The sequence below is a fragment of the Nanorana parkeri genome, unplaced genomic scaffold (genome assembly GCF_000935625.1).
Source record: "Nanorana parkeri isolate BGI_ZX_2015 unplaced genomic scaffold, ASM93562v1 scaffold1, whole genome shotgun sequence".
In the NCBI taxonomy this organism is placed as follows: Eukaryota; Metazoa; Chordata; class Amphibia; order Anura; family Dicroglossidae; genus Nanorana; species Nanorana parkeri.
Window position 1 is genome coordinate 8,173,172 of NW_017306269.1, and position 23,235 is coordinate 8,196,406.

At 42.6% G+C, this 23,235-nt stretch overlaps 1 protein-coding gene across 1 annotated transcript; it reads right to left on the reverse strand.

The window, feature by feature from the left end:
- Positions 1 to 1,097: 1,097 nt before the first annotated feature.
- ABCG5 (ATP binding cassette subfamily G member 5) lies at positions 1,098 to 23,137 on the reverse strand. The gene is made up of 13 exons (XM_018564013.1): positions 23,043 to 23,137; positions 20,529 to 20,650; positions 19,725 to 19,861; positions 18,592 to 18,690; positions 16,051 to 16,183; positions 14,405 to 14,544; positions 12,412 to 12,541; positions 9,868 to 10,081; positions 7,034 to 7,239; positions 4,542 to 4,680; positions 4,270 to 4,455; positions 2,282 to 2,394; positions 1,098 to 1,291 (listed from the first exon to the last, which is right to left on the reverse strand). Exons 1-13 carry the CDS (start codon positions 23,135 to 23,137, stop codon positions 1,098 to 1,100), a joined length of 1,908 nt encoding a protein of 635 aa, XP_018419515.1.
- Between the last annotated feature and the right edge of the window lie 98 nt (positions 23,138 to 23,235).

Sequence of the window (23,235 nt, forward strand, 5' to 3'; positions counted from 1 at the left end):
CCCCCCAGATGAGTTTGACATCTTCATTTCATAGAATATTATTTTGGGCATAAAATGCCCAAAATGTCCTTTTTAGCAGCAGAAGAGTCCTTGTCAGTCTAAAACAGGAATCATGTCTCTTTTAGAATGCCATTATAGTGTAGCTGAGTTCTAATCGTTATGGGGCTGTGCAATCTTAATTCCACCACAAAGTGTTACTTCAGATAAATACCAATTGTGGCAGTGCGTGGCAATGCCATGGAGTATGCTGGCAACACAGTCACCCAGGACTCTTAGCCAAAGGGGCTGAGAGGTTCCAGAAAATAAATAGTTTTGCAGGGAAGAAGCTGGCCTTTCAGTTTCTTCCGGTTTTTCTGGATTATAACTGGGATCTGGATCTCTCGAGATATCTTAGAGTTCTGGATGGAATGAAATCACCTGTCCTGAGGTCAGGTGTTGCCGGTGATCAGGTGGTTGAGAGCAGCCTCATTAAGAGCCCAGACCAGAGCTCAAGGGAGGAATTGGTGTGGTGTGTGCTGGAGGCACACAAGGGTCAAGCCAGTGGTGTGTGGGTGTGCAGGAGGCACACAGCCACAAGCAGACTCGGGTGCGTGCTGGACGCACATGGATCAGCCAGGGGAAGCTGGGAAAGGTCGGTGACCCAAGGGACCTGGTGGACACTGCTGAGAGAGCAGTGTGAGTGCTCATGAGGGGTGAGCAGTGTGAGTACACAGAGGTGTGCTGAGGACTGTATATGCTGAGGAAAAGCGGATTATTATTATAAGAAGTGCATGAACTCTTCTCTTTAATTTATGTTGAAGAGGAATAAAGACTGTCCTGTTTATGTTCAAGACGGCTTCAAGACTGGTCCTTAAGCGCTCACCATATGTGCTCAATTCCCCAAATATCACTAAAAATTAAAGTTTGCAATTTCCTGAAAACTTATGAGAGGTCTCTGAAATTTGGAAATCATTTGAGACTCGCATACTTACAGAAAAATAACTTTTAGGACTAATACACTCATGTCATGGCCTTGCACAATACTAACACAAAGTTTTACATGACATAATAACCACTGCACCAAACCATCATTGCCACCAGAATCCTGGAATAAGTTCCTATCTTCGCATCAGAATGTCTCTAAATTTAAAACTTATGACGCAGCCAATGATCATTGCAGGGACAAAGGCATAAAGCATTAGAAAGTCAAATGTGGTCCTGGAAATGGCTCCGGGGTAGATGCTTTCAATGAAGTCATTGCCATTAGTGTACGGACATTGTGATGTGGGTCCAGTTAAGTTACTTGAACCGCCTGTGAAATAAAAATAGAAACAATGATCTACGGAATGAATTTAAAGTACCGTACTATGAAACTTGTAGATGGTGGATTTCCTTCATTGTGTTTTTAAATATATCTAAAACTGAAATTCCTGTGTTTATTGGATGAAGGTTGTGTGAATTATCCAGTGACTCCTGGCATTGAAATCTCTGCCTCCTCCAGCTCAGTTATACTTTTTCCCCCATAACAATTGGTACTATAGATTCTTTATTTATTAGGTTATCTTACTTTGGAGAGACTCCTTTAGCTCTGTAATAATGTCAATGGCAGAGCAAATCTAAAAACTTTCTGTGGCATTAAAATCCTACTACTGGATTCACCAAGCAATATAAAAATCTGGTGGCTGATTATACGGACTGTTACCCAACGATAGTTGAAAAAAGACGCAAGTCCATTGAGTTCAACCAATAGAGAACCAAGAGGAAAATATTGATTTGTTTTGGGTGGATGTAACCTTTACATTTACAGATTTACTCCAGTCTAATTTAGATGATGAATCTGGAGCTGAATGGCTCATCCTAACATTTATCTTTCACACCATAATTGCTGGCACTATTATATTTTAACTGGCCTTGAACTTGTAAAAATAGAGGATTTGCCTTCTAAGGATCCAGCACGGTCTTCTCCCTGAGCCCATGCATCTCACCAACACTTATGGGGCAATTTTCTTGACTTACGGTATGTTTGCAAAGACATTTCCAACTGATATTTTATGAGTCACATGAGCTCCTCTATTCCTCTCTGCCTGCTGCCGGCCCAGGAATTTTAACTTAATAAGGCCCTAGTATGTTGTATTGCTGCCATACATAATGTTCATTTGAACCTTACAGAAAGTAACCCTTTTCTTAGAAGTAACATATTGCACAGAACTGGCACTTCCTCTAGTCATGATCCCTCATCTTATGACATGATGTTAATGTAATTCATGACTACCTAATTGTAGTAGAAATTGTCATAACTTACCACAAGTGAAATTCAGGTCGTAGAACTCATTGACTATCAATAATTCACAGCAATACCTCTGGTATGTAATGTAACTTAATAGTTGAAAAACCCGAGGCATTTCTTGTAAACTCCTAAACAAGAAAAAAAAATCCATTGTTTTACAGTGAAAAAGGAAAATAAAGGTTAAGTTGCTTAAAGATGTGTCGGCAAATCCTAAAGACATTCCAAGGATGTTTAACCTCTTGCCGTCCGCCCGTAGTAGAAAAACGGACGGACGGCACTGCTGCATCTGCGGGTTGCCGTCTCCAGACGGCAATTTTTTTCTGCTCGCGCGCGCCCCCTAGCGGGCACGCACGGGCAGAAAAGACCTGATCAGTGCACACACCCGTTACCGGGTGTTACACATATAGGCGACAAATAGGACAGATGGTCAGTACGCTATATGCAATGAAGTTGTACTAAGTTAAAGCCTAAGCTTTTCTAGTGTTGGATATATTGGGGAAGAGCTTACATTTCTGTCAGGTTTTTATTTCTCAATACAGAACCGTATGGATAATAATTTCTATATGGTTAAAAAGGTACTAACATCACAGAATACAAAGCATGCCGTGAATAGACAAGAGGCATGTAAGAATACTTGTAGACCTTTGTAGTGGACAGCACCCCCTATAATAGGGGTGCCCACAATTTTTTGTCTGGAGATCACAGTCAACCAGATTTCAAATGATGAGCTAAATTAGAACCATCGAAAAAAACACTTTTATTTAGAAAACAAGCACATCGCTACTGGGATTACTGCCTCTCTCTCTCTCTCTCTCCTCTCTCTGCTGTCTCTCCCTGGGCCGGTTCACACCACAAAGTCTGCGTTCCAGAGCGTTCGGCCTCTGGAACGCAAGTCGGCCGGCTCCCTGCGTTCAGGGGCGGGAGGGGGCGTGGCGGTGCATTGAAGTCAATGGCACCGCAGCCACTCCCCCGGCCTGCAGTCTGATCGCCCGGAACGCAGGCACATTAGTGCCTGTGTTCCAGTCCGGTATGAGCTGCAAAAATGCTGCTTGCAGAATGCACTGCTTGCAGATCGCACAAAAATGCTGCCTGCTTGCAGCATTTTTGCAGATCGCACTGGACCGGAATGCAGGCACGCATGTGTCTTCGTTCTGGGTGCGGGCGATCGCACTGGGGGGGCGTGGCTGCGGTGCCATTGACTTCAATGCACCGCCACGCCCCCTCCCGTCCCTGAACGCAGGGAGCCGGTCGGCTTGCGTTCCAGTGCATTCCAGAGGTCGAACACTCTGGAACGTAGACTTTGTGGTGTGAACCGGACCTCTCTCTTGGCTGTCTCTTTTCTCTTTCTCCTCACGCTCTTCACTGTCTCTCTCTCTCTCTCTCTCTCTCTGCGGCCTCTTCTCTCTCTGCGGTCTCTTCTCTCTCTCTCTGCTGTCTCTTTTCTCTCTTCTGGCTGTCTTTCCTTACCTGCACTGCAGCAGCTTCCCGGGTCTCCTCTCAGGTGCGGTGTCCTGTCCTCCTGCGGTGCTCGTGTGGCCGAATGTGCAGACTGGGAGAGGTGTCCCGCCCCTTCCCATCTACAGCTTCTGAGACATTCAGCCCCACGAGCACCGCGGGAGGACAGGACACAGGTCAGTGAGCCGATCACGATCTACCAGTGTTCGCTTTGCGATCAACTGGTAGATCGCGATTGACCTAATGGATGAAACATGCATGAATGGTCCCAAAAGATTTTAGCCCATGGCTTCGGTTGAGATGAAGGACGGACAAATGACAGTGAGCTCTTCTACAGCTGCCTTCTTTTGTAAGATTAAGTGTCTGGGGTTGTCATTCTGTTCTAGGCCATATTACCTAGTGAGGATCTGATACACATATACAGGGTGCGTGTTCAGACCAATTAAGACCATGAAATACATACAAATCAATAGCGAGCAAAATTTATATTGTGGAAATGTTGGTACCACACTATCCTATTGTGCAGTCATCTACAACAAGAATCTCACCTTAGAAGTCCTGCCCCCACAAGGATCCCAGCAATGTTCAGCAGAGCCACTCCAGCATTGACAATGTTGGGATTATTCACCAAACCAAGAACTGCAAGAGCGAGCAGTTCCCCCATGAGGTGTGGAGGTAGGGTGATTGCAATGAAACATCCAAACCGTGTCAGCTCTGGGTTTAGTCCTATAGTCCTGTAATAACAATAGTCACAGTTAGTAAGCTTTGCTTGTAAATGGTCTTGGAAGTTCATACAAGTAATGGGGAAACATAAACATACCAGTACATACAAGCTCCAAATATTACCACGCTGAGAAAGCTGATTGGCACAATGTGGATGATGTAAGCTAGAAGCATTTGCCACTTTTGGTATAAACCATCCTTGCTTTCCTGGTCGCCAATGGCACGCAGGGCTGGGACTGAAGCAAAAGAAGAGAGATTTGATTATTTCTATTGATTATGATTATTTTCTATCTTGTTACAGTCCAATTGATGTCTTACATCTTTTATCTCTTTATAGTCATGTACCCCTACATCAGGGCTCAAAATTTCCACAGCTCGCATTTGGCGAGTAAAAATAAAGTGAGGGCGAGTGGAAATTTGGGTCTCCAACTCCGGCCTGTGAGCCGGTACTATGTGGCCCGCAGCCAGCTGACATGTCAGGCACGCGATCGCATACCGCATACCTGACTTGCGGGAGCAGCTCCATGGTCTGCATCTGTGTCGGCTGCAGACCGCAGAGCAGCTCCTGTCAGCTCTGGCTTCCTTCGGCCGGAGCTCTGACAGTTCTGAGCTCGGCCGAAGGAAAGGATGTATGTGAGGAGAGTCCATCTTGGACAGGACAGATCGTACTTGCGATCATCGCAAGCCCTCCCCGCTGAGGGGAGGGCTTCCGATGATTGCAGTGCAGAGCAGGCCGAGTGCGCTTGCGCACACCGGCCCGTGCAGCATTCGTCTTCCGACCACGCTACCAACCCGCCGAAAATCGTACGATTTTCGGCAGGTTTTCCAGCGTGCTCGGAAGACGAAAGACGTGCGACCTTACAGTAGAGGCGGTCGCACGCTGCCAATACACCTGCCGATTATCGTACGATCGCGGGATCACACACATCGTTCGATAATCGGCAGGTGTATGGGCACCTTTAGTGTATGTGTATATTAGGCCCCATTCACACCTACAGTATATTTCAGGTGTGATTAGGGATTCCTGTGTCAGGAACTTGCGTTTTCCTGCAGCCGGAATCCCTACCCTGCCGTTTACAAGCGGAAGCTATCATAAGATAAGAATTATCATAAGATTATTTAAGAGGGTGTGTTTAGGGGCGGAGTTAAGGCCGGGGCAGGGTAACGGTTAGGTGGGGCAACTGGTGGCCAGTAACTCTTAAGGCCTGGCTAGTAGCTTAGGACTTGAAATTTTGAGCTCTGCCCTACATGTTATGTGTGACTGTTTTTTTCTTAGAAATTCCTTTAAAACACCTAGTAAAAATGCTTCTTCCTGGAATCCCACCTCAGTGCTCTGTCCTGGCAGAGCTGAGTAACAGCCACACCCAGAGCCGGATTTCCCACAAGGCCAACCAAGGCCCAGCCTTGGGGCAGCAGGGAGTAGAGGGGCAGCAGGGAGTAGAGGGGCAGCAGTAGTGTGGAATTCCTATCTCCCAATGCTCGGGCCATGCAGTTCCGGGCGCTGTGTGGGTAGTTGTTTTCTACATTTACATCTGCTTTGGGCAAGCAGAGCTAAATGTACAGCAGGGAAGCCGCCGCTTGTTTTGGACAAGTGATCCCGGCGATGTCGCCAAGATCACTTGTATGCAGCCTGCAGGTCTGCCTTTCTCCATGGGGGGCGGGTTTGGCGGGTAGGGGTGCGCATTGAGGAACCTGAGTAGAGAGAGTAAATCTAGCCCTAGCCACACCGCTCATCACAAGTGTCCTAGCACAGACTTGTGTTGCAAAGGAAGACAGGGTGGTGTCAGTGCAGGTGTCATTATTAAGAGCAATTCTGATGCCTAGTGGGTTGCACAGTCCCATTTAGACACCATGTGCAACTGATATAACAGAAAAGTGTAGCTAATACTATAAAAATAAAGGTAGTTTGTACTATGTCTGAACTCTGGAAGTGGGCAAAGGGATAGTCAACAGTATTGCCTATGGTTTCCCTGCAGCTGACCTTTTCTCCATTACTGACCTACTATTCCTTGAACTGTGTCTCTATGTGCACGTAGCCATCTTGGTAGAGAAAGTGTTTTGCTTCCTCATGTTAGGGCATCCAGCAAAGAGAACAGTGAGGGCCACAGTAGTGACATCACCAAATCTCATTGCAAATTTCATAAGACTGGCATTCTAGCAGCAGTTCCTTAGAAGATCTCACTTGGCAGATATACAGTTACAAAGCTGTAGGTAAAGCAGTACAATCACATACTTGGAAGTGCACTGCTATTTTTCAGAAGGAATTCAAGAAGAAAAAAAAAGATAAATATTTCAGGGTACTGCTTAGACACACAAAACTTCAAGATGTTACTATAACATAGCAAATCTTCACTTTTTGATTTCAAGTCCACTTCAATGGGTATGTTCTGTTCTGGATGAGTATGGCAGGATGGAATTATACTTGTTGCCAGAAGACTGACCAGATAATTCTGATACCTTGATCATTAGACTTCCACTGCATTATCTCTCTGGGGTGTAAGTCTAAAAAAATATCAGTTCACGTTTTTCTATAGTTTGCTGAGTTTAGATAAGACTGGTCCAGCGAATGTAGAAGCATTTACTACTTACATAAAGCAACAGCATTAAGGAGACCTGTGTATGATGTTCCACCCACACACTGGTAAAAGACCCCAATTCTGTCCTGTATGGCTCCATCCAAAACATCATTCTTAAATCGAAGGAGGAAAAAGACAATGAAGAGGCCAAATATAAAATTCTGAGAGAGGCGCATAATTATCCCAGATTTGTTCCTGGAAAGATTTCGTACTGTTCGCCTACAAAAAGGATTAAACAAATGTAAGCTAATATCAGGGAAACACTGTAAACATATATTGCTATAACACATGGCAACACATGTTACATGTGCATTGGGGTGCCATCTATTTTCGATGACACTACAAGGCACTAAGGCAATGCACTTGTGTTGTAATGCACTGCAACACTCATTAATGCACTGCCTAAATCCTGCATTTGCCATGAAATCAAACAGATGCTACCACTTTCTTTCCGTTAACACCCCAAGTCACACCCAGCATTCAGATCTCTGCCATAACAATAAGTATCAATAACATATAAATGTGATCACCAATAACAAGGCATTCATTCATTGTATTCAGGCCCAGCGCTACCACAAGGCAAGTCAGGCGGCCGCCTTACGGCGCTGGAGGGTGAGGGGGAAAAAAACAGGGCATTTTGACAAGTACTTGTACTTGTCAAAATGCCCCGATGTTTGCGCTTTTTTTTTTTTTTTTTCACTTACCTTCGGTGCGGGAGAGCAGCGGCGAGTAAGCACTGGTCCAGTGGGAGGAGCTCCAGATGGGGTCCTAATTTAGCTGGCCGGCGACTGCCTGAGGATCCCGACACGCCGGCACCTCACAGGGCATTTTGACAGGTACAAGTACTTGTCAAAATGCCCTGTTTTTACAGGGGGTCGGGGAGGGGGGCGCAAAAATGCACCTTGCCTGTGTAGGCACGAATCCTAGCACCGGCCCTGATTGTATTTAGAGTATATCTAAAACCCAACACATTTTTGGATTGGAATAGTGTTGGATAAAGTAGTGGTTAAACCCATGGTAAGTTATTTTTTTTTGTGTCCCACTGGGGATTTCCCTTTATTTCGTGCACTGGTGACACAATAGAAAGGAGAGGAAATCTCTCCAAGCTAAGGGAATTCCTTACTTGGACAGATATTGACATAGGTGTCACCTTTAGAAGATTTACCTTCTATTCTTGTTCTCTAAAACATTGGGTTTCCCACAGGGACGTCCCAAGGCCGGGTGTCACCCAGAGTGGGTACTGGGTGACACCCCGCCATGACATCAACACGCGCGTGCGTAATCGCGCATGCGCGGCTATCTTGGTGATACCTGCCGGTGTCCATCTTGGTGATGGACGCCGGCAGAGAGAGGAGGGGACGTTCACCAGGTGGGATGAGGTATGCTGCCAGGTCCCCTCCTCTCTCCTGCAACTGTTGGGCTGTCGGTCCATGACCGTGTGCCCGATTTTTCAGAGGGGTGACACCAAAATGACTGTCAGTCATTTTGGTGTTACCCCTCAAATGGTGTCACACGGGTGCAGGCCGCACCCCCCCGCACTCCCCTTGTGATGCCACTGGCTTCCCATCCTTTTTTGTTTTGATGTCAATGGTTACCAGGACAAATAACAAGGTTGAGTCTTCTTAGCAGGGACATTAATACCAACCTGTCAGAGGTTTTATGAGTGAACGCTAATCAAAACTAGTAATAAAATGTTGTGGCTTTAGACACACTTTAACTTTTTTTTTTTAAAGGTGTTTCTTTGTAAAACAATTTTGTCAATTAACAAAATGAGGGAACCCGCAGCAACACACAGTTTGCAGAATATAACAAAAGACTGAAATAAAACACGACAACCCAATACAATGTATACACATACATAGCACACACAACCAACCATCCCACTCCCACTCTATAACATACAATCAACCCGGTAGTACAAGGGAACGGATAAGAAACCGTAAACAGGTAACAAATTCAACCATCGAAGGCCAAAGATCCCAGCCATGGACCCCAGATCTTATGGAATTTTTTCAGGCAAGCTCTAGCTTCATAAATCAATTTATATTTGGGATTTACATCTTCCACTAAATTAACAAAGATGTGAAGTGGAAGAGGACGAGGCTTTTTCCAATACATTGATATGGCTTTTCGGGCATAAAAACACAGACCCACTTTAACGTAAAGTGCCTCTGAAGCCCAAAGTGTGGAGAGGGATTAGAACCCCTATCGGGTTTTCATTGCTGTCTGTGTCCCTGTTAGATAGATTCACTTTTTTGTCCTGGTGAGTAAAAATGAAAGAAAATGCTATATTTTGGGTTGTCGCCAGATCAGGAATATATGGAAAATCTTTCAATGGAGACACTTGCTCTGGTGACCCTGCTATCCACCAGGGATTTCCCTCTCTTTGAAGGGATTTTCTCACACTTCCTGAAGTTGAGGGACACAGATTGCAATGGAAAGCTAGCAGGGGCTATAACCTTCAAAAACCCCCCACAAAGTTATGGCTTCAGTTTTACTTTAAGCAGAAGCACATTGGCCGTATGCTGGTAAATTCTGCAATACAGACTGATATGTTGATATGTGAGGCAATAAAACCACCTTGATGTCAAATAGTTGCCCACTGAAAGATGGTCATCAAATTTTTACCGTTAATTTAAAAAAAATCTTTTAGTGATTGGTTTGTCTGTGTAAGAAAACATCTTCTGATCACAAGACATAAGGGAGCCTGAACAAGCAGGACATTCATCGAGATCCTGACTATTTTAAAGGAACCTTAAACCTGTGACTCCCTTCCCTTCTCATACTAAGCAGGGCAGCCCATCTCTGGACACCCTACCAGCAGCCACCACGTCATTGATTTCTTACCTCAACAAGACAAAAAGCTTTGACAACTCATTTGGGGCTTCTTTTGTTTTGAATGGGATGATCTGCTTCACTTTAGCAGCCTTTGATGCCTCCATAAGCTCCAAGGTGTTTTGGAACTGGCTGGAGTCCCTGTATGCTGCACCTATGGTGTGCACCCTGCTGTATGTCTCCATTTCACGTTCTTTTGTTCTGGTGTCAACAGATGTAACATCCACTAGATATAGGATACAGACACATGTGTTTTATAGGAATTAAAGTGGTAACAATACTGGAACTACAGCAACCATATATATATATAGAACAACAGCAGATAGCACCTGCAAAACACACAAAACCATAAAGCTTTTTGCACTTGACTTCAAATAAGTTCCTGTGAATCTGCTTCTTAAAGCCCAGACTTAATAATGTCCTTAGCACTGGCTGTTTTAAGGGGAGGCGCTTTAAAATAGGGCTAGACATCTGTCACTACTGAACAGTTATGTTCTAAAAAACATAAAGAGCATGAAGATCAGGAAATACAGAACTCCTAATGTGCATGCTTGTTTGTAGCCAGTGCACTAAAGCTAATTGATCAGTATCAAAGATAAGGAACTTGTACGAGGTGTTACAATTTAATTCCCAGAATGCCTGCAGCGTATCGCTATGGTGGTGACTCACACAGCCATTTGCAACCGAGGGTGTTCTAACATGTTCTAACTTGCCCTCGCCTGGGTCACAGACCATTTGACTCAGTCCTTATGGAGTAGCAGAAGAAGTGGCACGTGTGCATTGCACTGTTGACGGAAAAAGAGTGACAGGAATCTGGAGCAGCGGATTAACGTCAAATTTTGCGTGAAAATTGGCAAAAATGCAACTGGAACTTTATCTCTGTTACAACAGGCTTATGGTGAATATTCAATGAAGAAATCAAGGGAATCTGTTTGGAGGAAAAGACTGGAAACTCTGGCCTGACAAGTGGATTCTCTATTTATTTATTTTTTACAGTTCAATTCCAGGGATTAAATTGTCACACCTCGTATTTTCGGAAGGAGACAGCAGTGGCAATCAGTGGTGTCCATAGCCTTTTCGCTGCTTGAGGCGGTGTAGGAGGGCTGGGGGTTGGACACGCTGGCTGGCGTCACGGCAAACTCACCGGTTGCCAGGAGCTGGGCGGGATGCTGGCCAGAGCATCCCAGTTTGCTAAGAGCTTGGCGGGGAGATGTACATGGCCTTTACAGATCTCCCCACCAGGCTCTTAGCAACCTGGGACACTCACTCCCCTACATGATTCAAAGAGATACCGCCTAAAGCTGTCCCCTTAAAAGGACGACCCTGGTGTAAGGATGCACCGATACCAGTTTTTTGGCATCGAGTAAGAGTACAGAAATTTGTCTTGGTACTCACTGATACGATATTGGCATCCCGAGGTACCATGTTGCCCAGCTAATCAGGAAGCCAGGCGGTGGGTAATGACCTGTCGCCCGGCTTCCAGATTGGTCAGGAAGCCAGGCTGTCTTGCAGTGTCACTAGGCAGCGTGAAGCTGGCTTCCTAAACAATCAGGAAGCCAGGAGGCATGATGTGCCCTCCAGCTTCCTGATTGGTCAGGAAGCCAGACTGCCTCGCAATGTCTCTAGGCAGCAAAAAGCCTGCTTTCGAGCCAATGAGGAAGCTGGCTCCATGCTCCCTCATGGTACTGCCAGTCAGAGGGAATCTCCCTCTGATCGGAAGTTCTGGTATCAGGGTAAGTATCGGTACTCGCCCAAATGCTCAGTATCGGCACCGATTCCGATACCAGTATCAGTGCATCCCTACCCTGGTGGCAATATCCATGTTTCCCCAATGCAGGTTTCCTTCAAGGCCAGCTACTGGGTGGTCTACTGACTGAACAGACATGCACATTCGTCTGAAATGATTGCCCACATGAAAATGCAGAATTAATATTTAGGGTGGTTGGCTTACTTTAGCATATTATTCACCATTTGAAGTGATGCTTGGCCACACTCCATTCTCCTAGCCTCATAGGGACCTGTCATGACATAATCAGCAGCATATCCAGCCTACTGCTGCTTCTGATTACTGAATAACATTGAAGGTGTCATTGAGGGCAAGATCCAGCTACAGAAAGTGCTGCCTGGTGATATCTCACACCTCCGCTAATATGGTGGCTACTTAGCAGACACACAGTGCTGCACAATGGATAACAAAGTAATTCACAACTGTAGTGTCTCATAGGAAAAGGTTGCTTGAATCTAGTTCCACTATAAACCTTTGTTTGCATTCTCAACCCTCCTGCGCCAGGTTCCCCTGCACCAAAAGTCCCAGCACAGAAATCTCTTGATTCAATTTGTTGTACATCAAAATATCTTTGATGGCCATCAGAATAATGGCCAGATGGCCGAACCTGGAGACCTTGTCACTCTAAGCCACAATCTGTGTTGTTTGTGAATAAATTTGGACCTATGGCTAGGAATTCTGTATAGTGGTAAATGTTCAATGTACAAATCTTTGGAATAGTCTGGTCCTATAAGCATCCAAGTCTATAAATACATAAACTTCATTCTTACCAAAAAAATCAAATGGGTTGGAGTGTTCAGGACACTCATATCCACATTCGTCAAAAAATGTGATCATTTCTTCGGGGTTACCACAGAAAACAAGCTCCCCAGAACTCATGATAGCAATCTTATCAAAAATCTGTTCAAATATAAATTAAAAATATTGATGAGTAAAGTGGTAGGTTCCTTTATTTTTTTTACATATGCACTTAAGGAAATCAGTCTAATGGAAATACTTTTTACATACGGTAATTGCTGGATGTTACACATATTTCTCAATAGCCACAAAATATATAAATTTGCTTTGTGTGCACCCAATGCTTTTGTAAACGCAGATATTGCATTGAAAAAGAAGCATCCAGATCATTACAATGCTGCACATAGCTTATACAGAGAGCAGAGCTATGGGTTGGATCCAACAGGTTCACCCACTATAGGCTACCCACAAGAAATGACAGGAGGGGTGGTGGATACAAGACCAGTCTCGCGGCACAAGGAGAGCAGTGGTGACTGGACTGTATTAAAGGGCCGGTCTAGCAGCCTGGTGGGTTTGAGGATCGGGGGAGTATTTCTTCTTTATTTGAGCCCCTAGACTAAAACGAGCAGTTAACACTTGCAGTATGGTGTGTTAACACTTGCAGTGTGGGGTTATTCCCACCACAAGGCTTCATTTTTCTACAACCTGGAGTTTTTCATCACAGAAAGATGACTCTTATGAGTCTTAAGGCGTACATAAACCTTACAATTATTACTCCTTTAGTAAATCAACACCTCTGACTTTATGAGGCCAGATCTGTGCACAGCACCCCAGGGACCTCAGAGTAGTGTTGCCATTTGTCCGCGACTCACCTGGACAGTTCGGGTTTTGAGTCCTGTATGTGCTGTGTCCTGACCAGCAGAAACCCGGACACAAGATGTCACAATGTCATGCAGTCAGGGGCAACCACAGGATACTGGTGTTCCCACTTGAGTGCATGGAGGTGGCATTAGACACGGAGGGGAGCTAGAACTTGGGGAGCAAGGAAGTGTCTGAAATACAGGGTGCAGCTACGTCTTGTAGGGCACAGGGGTTCTGCTTCAGGCAGATGTGTTGCTCATTAGCTCTCCTCATTCCTTTTCCTGACTTTCTCTCCTTGCTCATCCTCCTGGCTGTGTCTCCTCTCTCTCTCTCCGGGCTGTGTCTCCTCTCTCTCTCCTCGCTCTCTCTCCTGGCTGTCTATCCTCACTCTCTCTCCTGGCTGTCGCTCCTCGCTCTCTCTCCTGGCTGTCTCCTCAATCTCTCTCCTGGCTGTCTCTCCTCATTCTCCTGGCTGTCTCTCCTTGCTCATCCTCCTGGCTGTCTCTCCTCACTCATCCTTCTGGCCGTCTCTCCTTACTCATCCTTCTTGCTGTCTCTCTTCGCTCTTGTCCCCTGGCAGTCTCTCCTCACTCTCTCTCCTGGCTGTTTATCCTTGCTTTCTCTCTCCTGGCTGTTTCTCTTTGCTCATCCTTCTGGCGGTCTTTATCTCCTCCTAGTTGTCTCTCCTCACTCTCTCTCTCTCTCTCCTGGCTGTCTCTCCTCACTCATCCTCCTGGCTGTCTCTCCTTGCTCTCCCCAGTATATTCTTCCAAAAATCGCTGCACAGGGCTAGAGTGTTTGGGTTTTGCTTGAAGAAAAGTGGGCAACCCTACCTCAGAGCCACTTCCATCACCATTCACCTTCTTGTCAGACTTCTGAGTGGAGGGCTTTTTACTTTGCTCACAACCAAGTTACTTTTCTACATGAATAAAAATGTTAGCAGTAGCTTTGTGTTTGTTATTGGTTTCAAAATTTGCCAGAACAGAAATAATAATGGTGGTAAAGCAAAATGTATTATTATTATTATTTAGGCAGGCATAGCAAACATTGGTTGTTCAGCTGCCATGTGTTTTAGCCTTCCCCGATAACACTTTCATTGTATATGTTAATGTAGGGGTGTAGAGCAAAGTCAGGGCAGGAAATGTACAATTGCTGTTTACTCACTCTGAACAGTTCTGATCGTGGCTGGTGAATGGAAATAATCACTATCCTGTCCTTTCGAGCCAGCTCAGAAAGCAGTAACGCGATATGATTTGCCGTCATTGCATCCAAACCGGTAGTTGGCTCATCGAGTAAAATTATTTCTACAAGAGACATGGGAGTCAGTGAGTGAAATAAAGGGAGCGCAATGCGTGGAAATCAGCGACAGTCATTATACTTTGTATTATGCTGTGTGATTATATTATTCTTGGCCACAATTAGCATAATTTAAAAAATACTGTGGTGGACAATGAGGAGCGGTTATCATTTGCTGGCTGCTGGCGGACATGATATTACATTTATGAGCCTGCTTCATTTATTTGTACATTCTTGTGTATTCCAATTAATGCAAAGTACACTTGACATTTTGTCCATTAAGGGCAAGAGACAAATTCCTTTCTACTGATACCTTTCCCACAGTACCTTACCACTCTATTTCTTTGCGGGAGCTTTTGGAAATTCCTGGTACTTGGATATAGGGTTATGATATGATCTTCTCCCCTTCTTTCTCATAAGGGATAGTCATAAGCCCTGTGTTCATTTCAACATGACATTAGGCTTACCAAGGGCTTTTTAATTGGGCTCCGGGGGGGAAAAAGGATCAAAGAGAGGAAAATGAACTATCAGGAGAACCTGTCACTTTACTAATAGGAAAAGTGACAGGTTCACTTTAAAGGAAAGCGAAACAATTAAGAAGCTGCCATTGCTGACCCTTCCTTCTGAGATTGCTAGCTGTCTGGCTGCCTGGCTGCCTCTGGCTACAATACTGTGTGTCACTGACCCAGAACAATTACACAGTGAGCAAAGCTAAACGTCCTGGCCTGTTTTGGGTCAGTGACTCAAAAAGTGCTCAAAATAGGCTTCAGTATGGGATCCAGTGAACTAGCACTATCAGAAGGAGAGGTCACTAATGATTGCCTCATATTTCCTTAAAACAGTTTTCTTTTAATGCGCATCTAGCAAAAAAACAATGCATGAGTTACTAATGGTGACTTGTTTCTAAAGGTAGAGGCTATGGGGCTGTCATCCACATTCTTGTATCAGTACATATAGAGTACATTTAAAAACAGCATAATGGTTGTAAATAAAAAAAATAAAAAAAGAGCTCCGCCTCCACACATTAATGAAGCACAATAATGCTTTTCAAATGTGTATTGCGCTTTGCTGGCTTTGGAGTCTGAAGCGAGTGGAGCACTATAAAAATAAACAGGCGTTGTAAACTTTCAAAAATAATTCTGGGAGGAGAGCCTGGTCACATAACCTATCAAAGTCACATGAGCATCTCTCCTTCAATCAGTACTATGGCCTGCATTTTGAAGCCCATTCATACAGTGCATGCACTGTAGCTTACATTGTATGAATGGGCCACATAATGCAAGGTGCGGTATTACGTTATACTGCGGGGTACAAGGAAACGCCGTAGTGTAAAAGTGTGAAGAGACCCAGATTTGAAGTTCACTGACTGTGGGTTCGTTCCTAGTCAATCATTTACGAGATAGTGAAACAAAGATGTAGAGGATAGCCCTGGAGTTTGCTCCTATTAAATGAAACCAGCATGTCAACTTCCATATTTATATAGTGAATAGTGCAATTGATAATGATATACTCACTGGGGTCCTGAATTAATTGGGCTGCTATGGACACCCGACGTCTTTCTCCACTGGAAATGCCATTGAAGATGCGTCCTCCTATTACTGTGTCTGCAGAGTGAGTGAGACTTAGCTCCGCCATAACTGAATCAACCTGAAACAGACAAGGGAAGACAACACTGCACCTTCCAATATAACAGAGGATTCAGAGACATTGCTGGTACAGTGTACCTGAAACTGAATACAGGTTACTTCTACAGGGGCAATTCCAATTTTTTAAGTCATTTTGTTTAGTGATTTGAAAAAATTTTCATGAATAATGTTTCCAATACTTTATGGCTTGAGTGGCACAAAATTTCCATGAGCTGGACCATTTGTGTATTTTATGGCTGTGGGCTTGTATTATTCCCTATTAAAGGAGAACTATGAGGTGAGTGATTTCCACTCATACTCATAGTTAGAGCCGACCTGTGACAAAGAAGCTGTCAGAGGTCGGCTCTATTGATCAGGAAGTGAGCAGAAACATGCAGCGATCTGTTCACTTCCCGATCGTCTCCCTGCAGACAGTCACCGCTCCCCGCAGGGATTCCCCCCTCCCCTCTCTGAGGGAGGGTGCGGGCACAGCTGGCTCTGCCTCTAGATAGGCAGAGCCTCTTGTCAATCAGCTAGCTGGGTGGATCTTGACAGTATTGTCGGGATCCGTCCTGGCTCCGGCGCTGTCAGTATATCGTGGGCAAGAGCTCGCTATATACTGAGCTTTGGGTCATGGAGGGCATTAGTATATGTCCTCCTGTGACCCTAAAGAGAACTATGGGATAAAAACACTTACCCCATAGTTCTCCTTTAACTTCAGCTAAAGTTCTACCCCAATAACCTATTGTGGTGACTTTATCATATTAATCTAAAAAAACTTCATCATATTAAGCTGGACCTTTTATCCTGTATAGTCAACTTAAAGAAGAACTCCAGGAAAATTACAAATGAACCCTTGCAGTGGGACTACCCCCTCATTTTGGTCTAGGGGTCTAAAATAAAAAAAGATATGCTCACCTGATCCTCAGTTGCACCTGGCTGCTAGGCCGATCCCCTCAGCCTGTTTTCCCCAGGCTTTGGTGGTCTAAGACCCGCTGACGTCATCACGTTTAATACAAGTCCATTGAGTTGCATTGGATGTGAGAATGCTAAGGGACATTCCACAGCCAGAGCAGAATGGAAAAAGGTGAGCGTTCACTGCCGCAAGATCAAGGATCCGGTGGGTGTATGTTTCTTATCATAATTAGTATTTAACCCTTGTAGTGCGGTGGTAGCCCCACTGCAATGGTTAATTTATACTTTGCCTTATAAAAGACAATAGTCCATAACATGGGCTGCCATTGCAGAACTCTTTTTATGAAAATGCGGTCTTTCTGTTATTCTGATCCAAAGGTTTCAATATTATCGAAGTCCATGAATTAGTAAGCAGATCAAAAGTACTGACTTTGCTCTGACTTGTTGCATACTTGTTGTCTGTCAGTCTAGAAAGCATTGAGGCCAGAGACTGCTCAGTGCAGAATTAGGAAGGACCTCTCCTGGAAATGATAGTTGCCGGGTGTTAAAATACACATTACTGTGTTTATAGCAATAACTCCTGCAGTATACATTTTCGGTCACTAGATGGCAGTGTTCTGTTATATCTATGGTAGATATACTCTGTTGTATTGAATAAGGTAGAGAATAAAGCTGTGGCTTACTTCCTGTTTTAGCCAAGTCATGTGCTGCATGCATATCTGACTGTGTGCTTGTTTTTCTCTGTGAGGCTGTGCAAGAAATTCCAACACCTGGCTGTCATGTTGATCCAGCGACTCTAATATTTCCTCAGTCACTGACCTAGAGCAGCTATGCAGGGAAAAAGTTTGGATTTCTCTGTGACTTTACTTGCTGAATGCTTGTCTCAGACCATAGACTGAGAGTAGTATTGAAGACAGGGATGGTCAAGAAACTAACATTTTAAAGACAGCCAGCAGTGAGAGCTGTGGTGCTTCTCCCAACACTAGACAGAAAATAAGACCCGATGTTTCTCTACTGTTTTCTCTATAGATTATTACTACAACACATGAATTCAAAGTACTATTTGTAGATCACTTACAGTGGAACTTATATCATCACATGGTTGATAACACTTCCTTTGTAATGGATGTTCCACTCTGCCATCTGTCATTCCCCACACTGACCTTTGGATGAGTAAAATGTCTGATAAGAGAGTAAACGGATCTCTTCTGCCCAATAATGTCCATAGATTTATCAGAGCAATATATTCACTGAGAAGCCTATAGGGTCAGGTGACGGCTTTAAGGATAGTTACCACAAATTGAAGGCTTCATAAATGACCGAAAGTTTAATGACTTAAAGTTATTTAAAACCCTAGATTTTTAAAGATTTCAGCTGCAGATTTCTTAAACCATCTGATATGCTGTCTTTTCATTGAGTCCATTATCCCCACCACCGTGCACCATCCAGCTCTCTCAGCATAAACAGCGGTGCGGTATACTTTACCCCTGGCTAAGGTGATTGTCAGAAACCAACCTTCTTCTTAATGGCATCTTTGGAGTGTTTCTGAAGTGCCAGCAATGCTGTGTAGGTCAAAGTTTCTCGAACCGTCAGGTAAGCGAGTAAGTTATCATGCTGCAAAATGAAACCATATAAAAAAAATATAAACCCATGAATAAAATACTAAATACTGTATATTAAATAGCATATCATCTTGTACACAGTGTATTCAATATAACTTCATTTTAGCACTGATTTCTGTTTATTAGAATAATAAGTTCAATATTTCTACATATGTCTCTTTTAACAAAAAAACAATAATATATACAGTACATTGTGGGTTTCAGTAAGACTCTGGGTTTTTTTGTTTTTCCAAACTTGTGAACTGAAGCAAAAAATACCCACCATTATTTTATAAATATGGATAAAAATTGCTTCTACTACTAAAATATGGATTATTTTTTTAGGGGGGTGTTTTTTTTCCAGTTCTGAACAGGAAATGTTTTGAATGTACTGAATATGTTTAGTTTCTATGTCACTATAACTCTAATTGTGCCTATTTTTGAGAAAAATATGTAGATTTTTTTGACCAAATATGGTTGAAATCGATATAGATATGGATGTGCTTGTTAAGGTTCCCATACACCTTACTATTATTGGCCGATTTTCATTTGTGATCGCGTTTTCGTCCGATATTCGTAAGGTTGTTGGGCAGTGAACAACCGCAAATACTGTACAATCGTACGACTTTTGACTTTCCAGCAGGTTAGATAACATCGGTTGATCGTACGATTTTCGCAAGGTTGGTGGCGTTTGCGTACGTCAAAATTCGTACAATTAACACTGCTCATGCGCAACGAAAATACGTGCGGTCGATTAACGCAATTCGTCCAGGTGCTTTTTTAACTACCACTAATTGAACCTTGCGATGGTCGGGGCAGGATTGGGCCAGCCGTACAAAAATCGTATGACAGTTCGACCATCGGACGAAAAGTTTGCAGTGAAGCTTTTTTTTATGGGTGGCATGGATTTTAAAAGGAAAAGTTAGAGTTTCTGCCCTGATGAAACATCACCAATGACAAAATCAGGAATTATGCATATCACTCTTATTATCCAGCTACATTGAAAAGTGTTGGTACATTTCTAATTTTTTGCATATGGTACTGTACCTGTAAGACATATGAAAAACAATCTTGAAATTGTTCTTTCTTCAGCTGGGACCCATTCACATAAACTTCACCGAGCAATGTGCCTTTGCTTCCTATCCTTCCAGAGATAGCATCCAGAAGTGTTGTCTTTCCAGAGCCTTAAAAATTGGTGATTACTTTTTTTTGTGAAATATGACAATCAACTAACAATGTTCATTTTTTTATAATTAGTGACATACATACATTTGTCTCAAGAAAAGTTTTCTTTTTTTAATTAAAACAGTGCCCATGTGAAATTTCTTACGATTACTTAACAAAAGAGTCAAAAAGAGTTGCAACATTTTGAATTGGAGCATTAAACCCCTTAACACCCTCACAAGCTGTATTTAAAGTACTTTATAACTAAAGTCAATTTTTCATTTTTTCTTTGCTAGAACCCTTGTCAGAATTTTTCTTATGCTGTCTGTGTCCCTATAAGGAAGATTTACCTTCATGTCCTGTCCAGGAACACAATACAAAGCAGGGGAAATATTTTCAAAGCGAGCTGAAATTCCTATTAACACAGTTGTCCCCATTAGAAAATGTCCCCTTCCCTCCTGATTCAGTGACAACTATAACATTTTAGATTTTCCAGCACATTCTATTTGTGTAACAATGGCTACCAGAACAAATAGGGAGAATAAAGGCAGTATTTCTAAAAAAAAAAAAAGGTTTTAACACTTAACAATTTATCCCAAACAAAGAAAAAATTTGGTCATTTCTATATTGAAGTACAGGTGATAAGATCTCCTCAAGACTGAGCAGTGTAAGTTTTTACCTACTTACCAGAATTTCCTAATATTGCCATAATCTGACCGCTTTCCATATAAAAGGACACATTCCTTAAAATCTGCCTTGACCATTTGTTGTAATACGATTGTACTTCCCACCATGGTCCCGCTCGCTCTCTATGAACAGAATGAAGGAGCAATAGCTGAGCATAGGGAATCTCACACAGCTTAAAACATGTTTATTACACGGGCTTTACAAGGGTCATAAATGTTCAATGTGGACCTCATAAATAATGTATATATTTTAATAATATAAATTTTTATGCTTGCATGTTTAATAAAATCAACCTAAGGGCGAGAGGCAACGTACTTGGGTCCTATACTGTGGAGATGGACCATTATGGCACGTTCCCCTCTTCCTTGACTTTTCCTCCTTTACTCGTGTTCTTTCACGTTCCCCCTCTCTAGACTCCTTCCACCCTCTTCCTCACTACACCTCACATACATTTTTATTGCCCAGCCAATGGGTTCTTTACACTAGTTTAGGTATCTTAGAGTTGCAATAATGTTTTAAAAAGATATATTGACTTCTTACTACTGGCTTAATCTCTACATAGTTTTGGCATATTTTTTATGCTGTCCCAAAATGAAAATCCAATATGGAAAATTTCTGTTCAAGAGGGTTTATGACTAACGTTTGTGCAATAGAAATCTGTCTGTTTAATTTTCTAACCTATCTGATGATACATTATGTAAGAGTTTTGTATTGCATTCAGTCAACAAAGAATGAAACAAAAAAAAAAGAGAGAGGCAACGTGATGACACAAAACCTCTGAGAGTTCTCACTGTTGGCTACTCTACAAATCTATATGTCCATTGCAATAGCAAAGCAATCATGTATAAATGTGAAAGTAATTAAAAAAAGAATTAAAATAAAACACCGATATAGTAAATTAAAATATTTGCTCACAAAAAAAATCTACACTATATATTTCCTTTAAGAGCATCTATGCGCTAGCTGTCTATGTTCATATGGGTGGTTTCCATATCACCTATGCCCTTTATTCTATTTTTTATTTTCAATGTCAACAGTCAAACGGAAATACACAACAAAAGTAACAGGTAAAGTCCAAAAGTATTCCAAACATGGCAATTGCAATAGATCAGCCAGGGTGATATGTCTGGACTGCTTTGAAACAGACTGTACTATGTAAATATATTGGGTTATATGGACATAGATAAGTGTCCACCAGTTGAATGAACAAGTTACCTAGGTTCATAACAAATAGGGATGAAAGTCCGTGTTAACTGAAGCGACATTTAAAGATTCTATACTAGATAGAGGGAGTTTGGTAGTTCAAACCTCCTAAAGGGGGAATACTAAGTCTTTAGGTGTAGTTTAAAAAACAATTTACAAATAAAGTGTAATACCAGCCACAATTGTTTATTTTCATTTTGCAAGGATGAGTAAAACACAGCAAAATATGTTCCATGCAAACAGATGGTCCCCAAGGTGCAAGACATCAACCCGCTCTACCCAACGACTTTTGTCTATTGTGCTGCACCACTTTTGGAAAAGTCGCAATAGACAAAATGCACCTGGTGGAGCCGATTGATATCTTGCACCTTGGGGGCCATCTGTTTGTGTGGAACATATTTTTGTTTGAAATGCAACAGCATATTGCCGATATTCTGATATGTACTGATTTGTATTACTGACATTCCTAGATGTAATATTAGCCTTTGAGCTCTAGATGGCAGTATACTGCAATGTTGGTCTCTAATGCTTACTCATCTATGATACACAGAAAGTTCTAATATATATCTGTGAAGGTTCTCATTCATCCAGGTCATGGTATATCTGTAAAAAATAAGTCAAGGCAACTGGACTTGCTGTATTTTTCTTGAAGATGTTTCACTGGACATCCGACCAGCTTTCTCAATTCAGAATGACTTGTACAAAAAATTATCTGGGAATAAATATGGTGAATGTTGCTCCAATCCACATCATCTGTTAGTCACCGTTAGTTAGAGAGGTGTTAAAACAGCATTGTATGTGGCAGACATACTCCCACCACCTCTATTCAAGCTTGGCTTCTCCATTTTTACATAAATGGCCTTTTTTTTAACATATATTAATATTTATCCATTATTGTGGGAGGACTGGATTTATTGAACTACTGTATAGAAGAATTATTGAATTTTGGTTGTTATATACAGTCACTTTTTCTATTATTTGTATACTGTTATATCCATTTATATGAATGTTTCACTATAGAGGTGCTGTGTAAAATATTGTATTTATATATTGTATATTATCTATCCTTAGATGTGGTGACTGCATTCGTTTTCTTTCTTCAGTCATTTCCCCTTTATTTTTACCTGGTAATCCTGAGAATAACACACTTCCTGTCCTAGGGTAACTACGCTCACTCACTGCCCTGTATCTGTACAGGGAGTCATGGTTTCCTGGGTTTCTATTGCTGTGTCTACCTTCTAGGGAGAAGGTAGAAAAGCTACTAAGTGACTGGTAGCCAATATAATATAATATAATATAATGATCACTCACCTGACTGTGTAGCATATGTTTTGTACATTTATATTGCAGCTAGCTTCTTTTTCTGAAATTGCTGTAGCATTGGAAGTATCTCCAGCACCTTCCATTAATCCTTTTTTTACTGTACAGCTTTTCCGCAGGGTAAATCTACACAAAGTCACCTGTAAAGGAAACATTGTCACTGTACTATGACTTGGTCTAGTGC

Coding starts and splice junctions, on each gene's coding strand:
- ABCG5 (XM_018564013.1), bottom strand. CDS start 23,137: ATGGAAGGTGCTGGAGATACTTCCAATGCTACAGCAATTTCAGAAAAA. Junction 14,545..16,050: donor CCAATTAATTCAGGACCCCA/GTGAGTATATCA, acceptor TGTCTCTTGTAG/AAATAATTTTACTCGATGAG. Junction 4,456..4,541: donor TTTGGAGCTTGTATGTACTG/GTATGTTTATGT, acceptor TTGTTATTACAG/GACTATAGGACTAAACCCAG.